The sequence below is a fragment of the Dipodomys ordii genome, unplaced genomic scaffold (genome assembly GCF_000151885.1).
Source record: "Dipodomys ordii isolate 6190 unplaced genomic scaffold, Dord_2.0 Scaffold6, whole genome shotgun sequence".
NCBI lineage: Eukaryota > Metazoa > Chordata > Mammalia > Rodentia > Heteromyidae > Dipodomys > Dipodomys ordii.
Genome location: NW_012267222.1, coordinates 11751551 through 11761790, shown reverse-complemented (window position 1 = coordinate 11761790; position 10240 = coordinate 11751551). Strand labels below are relative to the sequence as shown.

Here is a 10240-nt window from a genome sequence, read left to right as displayed (position 1 = left end):
ACAGCACCTAGGCTCAGACAGAGTTCAAACCCTCGGGATGGGGGAGCGGGTGGGGAGGGGGTGTGGACATAGAAAGTAAACTCTTAAATAAGCATTCCAACACTCCAACACAGTCCAAGTCGAGCCGGTCTTCAACATCCACCAGCACTTCCTGAAGGCAGCACTTAGGCCCCAAGGCACCACTGTGGCGGGTGTTCTGCTCTTTGCCTTGTCTGGTTTTCTGTCCAGAAGTGCTTTGTAGAGCCACTGCCCCTTCGCCAGGCTCTGCATGTTGGCCGAAAGGACTTCTTTAGGCTCCGTGGCCGGCTGTGTCTGTCCACTGTTCTCCTGGGCCTCTCTGTCGCTATAGCTGCATGGTTTCCTGCTCCACGGACTGGTCTGAGGACCCCAAGTACTTCTCCTGGATGCCCAGTGTGCTACAGGAGGGTGCGTTAAGGCTGATGGCACAGGATTGGCTTGGCTAGTGTATGACCTCTACAGATGCCCACCCTCCAACCATGGCTGGCCGCTTCTTCCCCTCCTCCTCCCTTCCTCCTGTCTATAAACAGGAACCAGGTGGCCCTGAGAAGCCTCTAGCATCCCACCCAGACTGTTCCCAAATGTGCTTGCCATTGCAACTCATTTGTGCTAGAGAGCTTATTTCCTACAAGTAAAATGCCTGACACAAATCAGTAGGTGTTGGCTGACACTGTTTTCCTCCTAGCCCAAGGAGCTGTCTCTATCACCTGGTAAATCTGTCTCTATCACATGCTAAATTTGAGACAATTAGCCTAGAGGGCCTGGACTTCCTTTCCTGCCTCAACAAGGCCTGTGACCTTGACGGACTCACGCACTGGTCACTAATGCAGCTACAAAGGTCTGGTGGAGTCTTGTACAGCTGTGGAGATCCAATGGCTCTCTCAAAGCACACCGGCAAGCTTTGAGCCCGTTAATGACACATCTGCCCCCTCTTCTTTTTTTTTTTGCTGGCTGTAGTGCTTGAACTCGGGGCCTGGGCACTGTCCCTGAACTCACTTTGCTCCAGGATAGCACTCTTATCACTTTGAGCCACAGCACCACTTCTGGTTTTCTGGCGGTTAATTGAAGATTCTTTTTTTTTCTTTTGGTCAGTCCTGGGGCCTGAACTCTGGTCCTGGGAGCTGTCCCTCAGCTCTTCAACTCAAGGCTAGTGCTCTACCACTTGAGCCACAGCTCCACTTCCAGCTTTTTCTGCTTATGTGGTGCTGAGGAATCGAACCCAGGGCCTCATGTATGCAAGGCAAGCACTCTACCACTGAACCACCTTCCCAGCCCGGAGATAAGAGTCTTACAAACTTTCCTGCCTGGGCTGGCTTTGAACCATGATCCTCAGATCTTGGCCTCCTGAATAACTAGGATTACAGGCATGCTACCTTTTTCCTCTTCCTGCTCCTAATAAACAGCACTACCACCCATCCCTCTGGGCAAACATCTATCCCCTAACCACTCGGTCACAAACTACTATAGTCTACATCCTTAACACTTTTCAGTCTCTATCCATTTTTTTCTATTATTTTTTTTCCCTTTGTCAGTCATAGGGCTTGAACTCAGGGCCTGAGCACTGTCCTTGAGCTTTCTGCTCAAGGGTGGGTTAATTGGAGATAAGACTCTCATGGGGATTTTTCTGCCTTGGCTGCCTTCAAACTTCAATCCTCAGATCTCAGCCTCTTGAGTAGCTAGGATTACAGGCATGAGCCACTGGCGCCCAGCTTCTGTAAGATTCCAATTAACCACCAGAAAACTTGAAGTGGTACTGTGGCTCAAAGTGATAGAGTGCTAGCCTTGAGCAAAAGAGTTCAGGGCCAGTACCCAGGCCCTGAGTTCAAGCCCCACAGCTGACAAAAAAAAAGGTGCATCTTAGCAGGTCACACTGTTTCAGAGAGCTGGATCAACACTGTCCACCCCAGAGCTGAAGTCTACCTCTTTTCTTTTTTTGCAGGGCCGGGTAGGGAAAGCAGTGTATCAAGCATGCCAGGCAAGCGCTCTACCACTGATCAGCACACACATCCACACTCTTCTGAAGGGCATTCAAGCCATCCACTGCCAGTCCTGCCGACCTTGTCTGCACTCTAGCATCCCCCTCACACATAACACATCAGGTAAACGGAGCCCTTGAACTTCTCCCAATAGCCAAATCCCCTTCCATTTCTAGGCCTTTGTATCAGTTGATTCTCTAGTCAATATCTGTCAACTTTATCCCTGCTGATGACAATCCTGCCTCCAGGGTTGGACATGTAGCCAACCCTGTAGCCTTCTTTTTTGTTTTTGTTTTTGGGCCGGGTTGTGGGGCCAGAACTCTGGGCTTGGGTGCTGTCCTCATCTCTTCAGCTCAAGGCTAGCGCTCTACCACTTGAGCCACAGTGCCACTTCTGGCTTTTTTTTTCTGCAAATGTGGTGCTGAGGAATCGAACCCAGGGCCTCAAGCATGCAAGGCAAGCGCTCTACCACTGAGCCACCTTCCCAGCCCAATCCTGTAGCCTTCTAAGGGACCAGACTTCATACATATTAAAGTCACCAGGGATGGGCTGGGAAGGTGGCTCAGTGGTAGAGCGCTTGCCTTGTATGCCTGAGGCCCTGGGTTCGATTCCTCAGCACCACATAAGAAAAAAGAAAAAAGCCAGAAGTGGCGCTGTGGCTCAAGTGGTAGAGCGCTAGCCTTGAGCTGAAGAGCTGAGGGACAGCGCCCAGGCCCAGAGTTCAGGCCCCACGACTGGACCAAAAAATTAAATATTAAATAAGTAAATAAATAAAGTCACCAGGGAGACTAACTGGTCAGTATGAAATCAGTCAAAACTGTACCTCCTGTGTTTTTTGTTGCCAGTGTTAGGATTTTCTTGGACTTCTTACTCTTGCTCAGCTGATTTGCTCTACCACTTGAACCACACCCGTACAGGAAATGAGTCTTTTGGGTTTTTATACCTAGGCTGGCTTTGAACTTCCTCCAGATCTGAAGCCTCTTGAGTAGCTAGGATTAAAGGCATGAACCACCAATACCTTTCTTTGACCTTTCTGTGACCATTTCCAAGCCCCAGTCTCCTCTTGGCTGTGGCTGCGAGTAAGGATACGAGGAGAAGTGGAAGTCAGCACCCATAGCAGCAGACATCATGGCCTCCAGGCTTCGCTGCTCCTGGACTCCAAAACAATAGCCATTGGCTTTATCCACAGCCTGCAGGACTCTCTGAATGCTGTCTTTGTCCTGAGAAGAGAAACAATTTTACAAGTAAAACAGAGGTGTTAGAACTATACCAAAAATCCTATAATCTCCAAACATACTCTCCCATTTCACCTGCTGATGCAGCTGTATGGGTGACTTCTTCAGCCTAGAGCAGTTCTATGTACATTGACTAAAACCTACCCTTTCCAACCACCAGCCTACCCAGATTAGAACACATTAGCTCCTCAGTGCAACTTAGTCCCCTGGCTGTATTCTCATTATTGACAATACCCCTGCTTTCTTAGAAATAAATTCCCAGGGCTGGGAAGGTGGCTCAGTGGTAGAGCACTTGCCTTGCATGCTCGAGGCCCTGGGTTCGATTCCTCAGCACCACATAAGCAAAAAGAAAAAAGCCAGAAGTGGCGCTGTGGCTCAAGTGGTAGAGCGCTAGCCTTGAGCTGAAGAGCTGAGGGACAGCGCCCAGGCCCAGAGTTCAGGCCCCACGACTGGACCCAAAAAAAAAAAAAAAAAAGAAAGAAAGAAATTCCCAGGCTAGGCACCAATGGCTCACATCTGTCATCCTAGCAACTCAGGAACCTGAGATCTGAGGATTATGGTTCAAAATCAGCCTGGACAGGAAGGTCTGTGAGACTAATTTCTAATTAACCACCAAAAAGCTGGAAGTGGAAATATGGCTCAAGTGGCAGAGTGCTAGCCTTGAGCACAAAAGCTCAGAGACAGCACCCAGGCCCAGAGTTGAGACCCAGTTAAGACGCAAAGAAGGAAGGAAGGAAGGAAGGAAAGAAGGAAAGAAAGAAGGAAAAGGAAAGGAAAGAGAGGGGGAGAGAGGAAGGAAGGGAGGGAGGAAAGAAATGCCCAGTAATTTATCTGTCCTCTACTCAACCACCTACCACTTAAGGTCAAGGAGTCAATCCTACATTACAATACTCTGTAAGTTAAATGTGTCACTTATAACTATTTTCTTCACTCAAATCAGTAATAATAACTATTACACAGATCAAAATACATGTATAGTCCCAGCAGAAAAAGCCTGAGTAAGTGCAGTTAAGAATGTATACTGAAGTTGGGCACTGGTGGCTCATACCTGTAATCCTAGCTATTTCAAGAGGCTGAAATCTGAGGATTGCAGTTCAAAGCCAACTCAGGCAGGAAAGTCTGTAACACTATCTCCAATTAGTTACTCAGAAAAAGCCAGAAGTGGTCTTGTGGCTCAAGTGGTAGAGTGTTAGCCTTGAGCAAAAGAAGCTCAGGAACAGTACTCAGGCCCTGAGTTTAAGCTCCAGGACCAGAGGAGGGGAAAAAAAAAGGATACTGTACCTCTCCTTTTCACAACAGAGGAGAAAAGTATGGCATCAGAAAGGGAAAAAACAAGCTGGGCACTAGTGGCTCACTCCTGTAATCTCAGTTACTCAGGAGGCTGAGATCTGAGAATCATTGTTCAAATCCAACCTGAGTGGAAAGTTCACGACACTCTTATTTTCAATTAACTACCAAAAAAAAAGAAGAAGCAGAACTGTGGTTCAAATAGTAGAGCACTAGCCCTGGGGAGAGGGGTGGAACTCAGGGACAGCACCTAGGCTCTGAGTTCAAGCCCCAGGACTGGCGCGTGCATGCATACACACACACACACACACACAAAATAGGGAATTAGGTGAAGCCTACTTCCTACAGAAACATATCTAACATATACCTGTGTCTCTTAGATTAGCTTTACAAGGGCAAGTTGAGAAGGATAGGAGTTAGGTACAATTTTGCAAAGTCACCAAAAAACATGTATGTAAATGGGCCCTGTTTGTGGTCTTGAGGCTGCTGGCTGATGACTTTGTTGACTCAACTCATCTTCACTCCAGGAATACATGTAGGAAGAACTGACAAGGCGGAAGTTTGTTCCACCTACACCACTACTGTTGTGCCCACCACACCCCCTGGTTCTAAAAGCAAGGGACCCCAAAACACACCCAGGATAAAGACCATTGTTTTAGCCCTCACATCGTTCTATGCGCTTGGCTAGTGACCTCTCAGTACCCAATACCTGGATGTTGAGAGGGATAAAAGAGACCAGGCTGTAGTCTTCAATCAGTTGCACCAGTTTCTCGTTCAGCTGACGGTAGTGGCTGAAGAAAGGGTCAGAGGCCAGGTGGTCAAGCAGGTAGGAAAGGTCCAAGACCTCCGTGTAATAGTCAAGGTTGAAGGCTAGAAGAAAAACCAGGATTCAGGAGCAACTTGCCTTAGGCTGAGGACTAAAGAGGAGCTGAGACTAGAGAGACTGTGGGTCTGGCTTAATGGTAGACTGACACTCTGGCTAGTGAGCGTGAAGCCCTGGGGTTAAGCCAAGGGGAGAAAGGTTTGGATGGAATGTCGTGGTATAGCATCTGAGAATATACGAGGCCCTAGGACATTTTTTCTTTTCTTTTTTGTCAGATGTGGAGCTTGAACTCTGGGCCTGGGCACTGTCCTCAGCTCTTTACCACTTGAGCCACAACACCACTTCTGGTTTTCTGGTGGTTCATTGGAGATCAGAGTCTTACAGCTTTTCCTGCCCGGGCTGGCTTTGAACTGTGATCCTTACATCTCAGCCTCCTGAGTAGCTAGGAGTACAGGTGTGAGCCACCGGCACCCAGTTTAGTATTTACATTTTCTTCTTTTCCTTTTGTCTTTTTTTTTTTGCCAGTCCTGGGGCTTAAACTCTGGGCCTGGGTGCTGTTCCTGAGCTTCTTTTGCTCAAGTCTAGCACTATACCATTTGAGCCACAGTGCCACCACTTCCAGCTTTTTTTCTGTTTATGTGGGTACAGAGGATGGAACCCAGAGCTTCATGCATGCTAGGCAAGCACTCTACTGCTAACTAAGCCACATTCCCAGCCCTTCCTTTTTTTTTTTTGGTCGGTCGTGGGGCTTGAACTCTGGGCCTGGGCACTGTCCCTCAGCTCTTCAGCTCAAGGTGAGCACTCTACCACTTGAGCCACAGCACCACTTCTGGCTTTTTTCTTATGTGGTGCTGAGGAATCGAACCCAGGGCCTCAAGCATGCAAGGCAAGTGCTCTACCACTGAGCCACCTTCCCAGTCCCGAAATTCTTTTTTTTTTTTTGGGTCCTGGTCGTGGGGCCTGAGCCATGGGTCTGGGCGCTGTCCCTCAGCCACAACGCCACTTCCGGCTCTTTTTACTTTTTGCTTATGTGGTGCTGAGGAATTGAACCCAGGGCCTCATGCATGCAAGGCAAGCATTCTACCACTGAGCCACCTTCCCAGCCCCTCTTTAGGTTTCTTTATGCTTCAGATTCAAGGAACCAATGCCTCCAGTACAGCAGAGCAGTAATTTGGTAAGAAAAGAAATGTGGAAGCTGTGCACCAGTGGCTCACACCTGTAATCCTAGCTACTCAGGAGGCTGAGATCTGAGGATCGAGGTTCAAAGCCAGCCCAGGCAGGAACATCCGTGAGACTCTTATCTCCAACAAACCACTAGAAAACCAGAAGTGGCGCTGTGGCTCAAGCGGTAGAGCACTCGCCTTGAGCTGAAGAGCGCAGGGACAGCGCCCAAGCCCAGAGTTCAAGTCCCACAACTGACAAAAAAAAGAAAAGAAAAAAAAGAAAAGAAATGTGGACACTGGGACCTCACAGGACACCTCTGATTCTTGCTAGCCTGCTTTTCCATTTCCTCCACATTGTGCTTATCCTCTCTCCCTCAGGTATCTCTGCCACTTGATGTTACAACTGTAAGGAGGCTGGCTTTCTATAAGTCAAGAGCAGGCCCTCCCCAGACTTCCCAGTCACCAAAATTGTGAGAAATAAAACAAAGCTTTGGGGCTGTGAATGTGGCTTAGTGGTAGAGTGCTTGCCTAGCATGCATGAAGCCCTGGATTCGATTTCTCAGTACTACATAAACAGAAAAGGCCAGAAGTGGTGCTGTATCTCAAGTGGTAGAGTGCCAGCCTTGAGCTAAAGCTCAAGGACAGTGCCTAGGACCTGAGTTCAAGCCCCAGGACTGGCCAAACAACAACAACAAAGATTTTTACTCCTACTAGGCCCTCTGTCTAGAAGAGTCCCCCCTCAGCTGGCACTATTTCACCACTCCGGATCAGTTCAGATGCCATGCTTCACAGCACAGTGCTGTGAGTTAGCACAGTGCTAACTCACCACACTTCATTTCTTCCCTATCACTTTACTGTGGTGCCTGTACTGGGGGCTTCAACTCAAGCCTTTTCACTCAAGGCTGGCATTTTACTTGAGCCACATCTCCATTGCTGGCTTTTTGCTAGTTAATTGGAGATAAGAGTTGCACAGACTTTGCTGCTTGAGCAGCAAACCTTAATCCTCAGATCTTGGCCTTCTGAGTAGCTAGGATTACAGGTGTAAGCCAAGCTCCTATCACCTTGTTTTAACTGCTTCTATAACACATATAACCACCTGTAGCTCTCTTCTCCGAATTCTGCAATAATATCCAGCACAAAGTCAAAGAGCAACAGGCAGGACTTATTTTGGCTATTCTCACCCGACCACGCATTGTCCCAGAGGCAGCTTCAGCTGAGATCTGAGCTTCATGCCAGCCCAGGTCCTGCCCTGCTCCTTCATGTCTGAAATTCAAGCTCTTACCCAGCTTCCCATAGTGTTCAATGAGGTCCATCTTGGAGAGGAGGTTGACATGTGGCAGTTCCACATGCAGCATGGTGGCCAGGGAGGTGCACAGTACTGAAATGAACTTGGCTGGGTCTGTGCAGTAGTGAGAATCCACAAGGTGGACAGCTGTCAGCTGGGAGGGGAAAAGACAGGGCAAATGTGACTTGGGCTGGCGCATGCAGGGAACCTCTGGGACCGTCTCCCTCATCAGATGGAGCTGCAGGACCGAGTGAAAGCCTTCCCCAATCATGTTTGCTTTATTTTGTTCTAATGGCTGTGCTCATGTCTTGAGCAGAGACTCCCAGTGGGCAGCAGGTTCGAATTCTGCTTCCACTGTTTCACCTGTCTCCATTCTTTTATTTTGGGACAGGGTCTTGCTATATAGGACAGGTTGGCTTCCAACTTACAATTTTCTTGCCTTAGCTTCCCGAATGATGGGATTACAGGCATGCACCATCATGCCCTGGCTACCTTCATTCTTTCTTTTGCTTTTGCCCATCAACTGAAAAATCTACCAGAGACACCTTCCACATAATCCTTCCAAAGATCCTGATAGACACGAGTGTCCATTTTACAGATGGAAAAACACTAAGGTTCAGAGAGGTGTCATACGCAAATCACATAGTGAGCAGAAGCAGAGGTAAAATTCGACCTCAACTTATTCCAAATCAAGGCAATCCCTATTGCCTCGTGTGACACGGGGACGTGGCCTCTGTTCTCCTTCCTGTCTCAGTTGCTCCCTCTGCAAAATGGGCCTGGGCTTGCCCCGACCCAAGACGCACCCTGAGGTCCCACTGAGCCATCTGGGAGAAGATGTTGCGCAGAGCGCCATGGTGAGTGCAGAGTTCCACCTGGCCTGGGCAGTCGAAGAGCAAGTAGTGGCCACGGAGGGGTTCGAGCTTGGCGCGCAGCCAGTCCAGGTTAGCTTCCAGGTACTCCATGCAGTACAGCAGGCCGCCATTGGGTCCCAGGCGCAGCGCGTCCATCACGTCGCCCAGGGCCACCAGCTCGCCCACGTCCACGGCGCACTCGTACGGCAGCCCCTCGTTGGCCGGATCCAGGTTCACCACTGCCACGCGCCGGCCCAGCGCGCGCAAGAACTCGCTCATGCCCAGGCAATACGTGGTCTTCCCCGAGCCCGGGGGGCCGATCACTGCCTGCCCGAAGGCGGCGGCCGGAGCAGCCCCCGCCATGGAGGAACGGGGCCCGGTGGGGAAGCGTCCGAGCCACGCGGCGGGGGGCGTGCCCTCGTCTGGTACTTCACTGGGAGCAGACCGCGGCGTCCCGGGGTTACCTGAGGAGAACGGCCGCCCCCAACCGCCCGGCACGGAAACACGCTCCTGACTTCCGGGTGCCGGCGGAAGCGGCCCCTGAAAGGAAGTACCGCCTACACCGCGGTGACGTATCGCTGGGGGCGGGCCCGCACCGCCGCGTCCTCCCCCGTGGGTGGCGCGCCCTCCGCGAGCTGGCCGCGCCTTCCTGGAACCTCCAGCCTTCTCTTGGAACACAAGGGAAGATAAAGTGGAGTCGCAGACATTCTTTATTCTCGCGTTCTGTTGCAAGCCTGGGTCACCCGAGGACTCGCCCTACCCGTCTCCAGCCGTGAAGGGAGAGGCGATGTAAGAGCTGGGGGAGACTGCAGGCCAGCACGAAGCCTCTCCTCCTTGTCCTTTCCCTCTTCTGGCTTTCCTGGCCTGCAAGGAAGCCATGCTTGTGACCTCTGACAGTCCGGCTTTCGCAGGCTCTGGGGCAAGCCCAAACAAACTAGAATTAGGAGACCAAGGAGCAGCCATTAAACAAACCCTTATCTCCAAGAGGAGAGACAACTTTTGGGGGTTGTTTTTGCTTTTTTAATGTCCTTGAGGTAGAGAACTGAGCACCAAGTCTCAGTGGCACAGATTGCTGCTTCCAGAATCCTTTGTGCTTCAGTGAAAGTGAAGGCCCAGGTAAAGGGCCCCACGCTTCAACCAACAAAGGTCCTAACCAAGGAAGCCCTCAACTCTCACTCAGGCTCCCAGGGGCTGTCCGAGGCACAACGGGAACCCCTCACAAAGGCCATGTCTGTCCGAAACTTCAAACTGGTGGGTGGCTGGCGGCGCAGCAGCGACTCCTTCTGGTCCTGGGGTAGAGGCTCATCATAGATGGTGGAAATAAGTCCCAAACCAGTTCCACGAGACCTCTTCAGTTGCCCAAATGGTTGGAGCTTCTCTCCGTGGTACCTGGATTTAAAAAGGGCTTTCAATGAGAGGAAACTGGAGTAAAGAGGTTGGGAAAAGGCAGGGAGATAGCTACTACCTATCCAATTTGTCCTAAAATACAGAACTGTGGGTTTCTGGGCTGGGAAGGTGGCTCAGTGGTAGAGCGCTTGCCTTGCATGCATGAGGCCCTGGGTTCGATTCCTCAGCACCACATAAGCAAAAAGAAAAAAAGCC

General features: G+C 50.3%; 2 protein-coding genes across 2 annotated transcripts in view; both read right to left on the bottom strand.

The window, feature by feature from the left end:
• On the bottom strand, window positions 1-9124 carry Gpn2 (GPN-loop GTPase 2). Its single transcript, XM_013035841.1, has 5 exons — window positions 8591-9124; window positions 7785-7941; window positions 5226-5386; window positions 3084-3214; window positions 1-416 (listed from the first exon to the last, which is right to left on the bottom strand). Exons 1-5 carry the CDS (start codon window positions 8999-9001, stop codon window positions 344-346), a joined length of 933 nt encoding a protein of 310 aa, XP_012891295.1. The 5' UTR covers window positions 9002-9124; the 3' UTR covers window positions 1-343.
• Window positions 9125-9591: 467 nt separating this feature from the next.
• Gpatch3 (G patch domain containing 3) overlaps window positions 9592-10240 on the bottom strand; it is a 10822-nt gene continuing 10173 nt past the window's right edge. The window contains exon 5 of the mRNA XM_013032270.1: window positions 9592-10060. Within this exon, the coding sequence (XP_012887724.1) occupies window positions 9811-10060 (250 nt within the window). The 3' untranslated portion in view covers window positions 9592-9810. The remainder of the gene's footprint in view (window positions 10061-10240) is intronic.

Excerpts from the sequence above, each read along its gene's own strand:
- Gpn2 (XM_013035841.1), bottom strand. The coding sequence starts at position 9,001 with ATGGCGGGGGCTGCTCCGGCCGCCGCCTTCGGGCAGGCAGTGATCGGC. Across the intron at positions 3,215-5,225 it reads TTATCCCTCTCAACATCCAG|GACAAAGACAGCATTCAGAG; the intron begins GTATTGGGTACT and ends TTCTCTTCTCAG. Across the intron at positions 417-3,083 it reads GCTGACTTCCACTTCTCCTC|CACACTGGGCATCCAGGAGA; the intron begins GTATCCTTACTC and ends ACCCTCCTGTAG.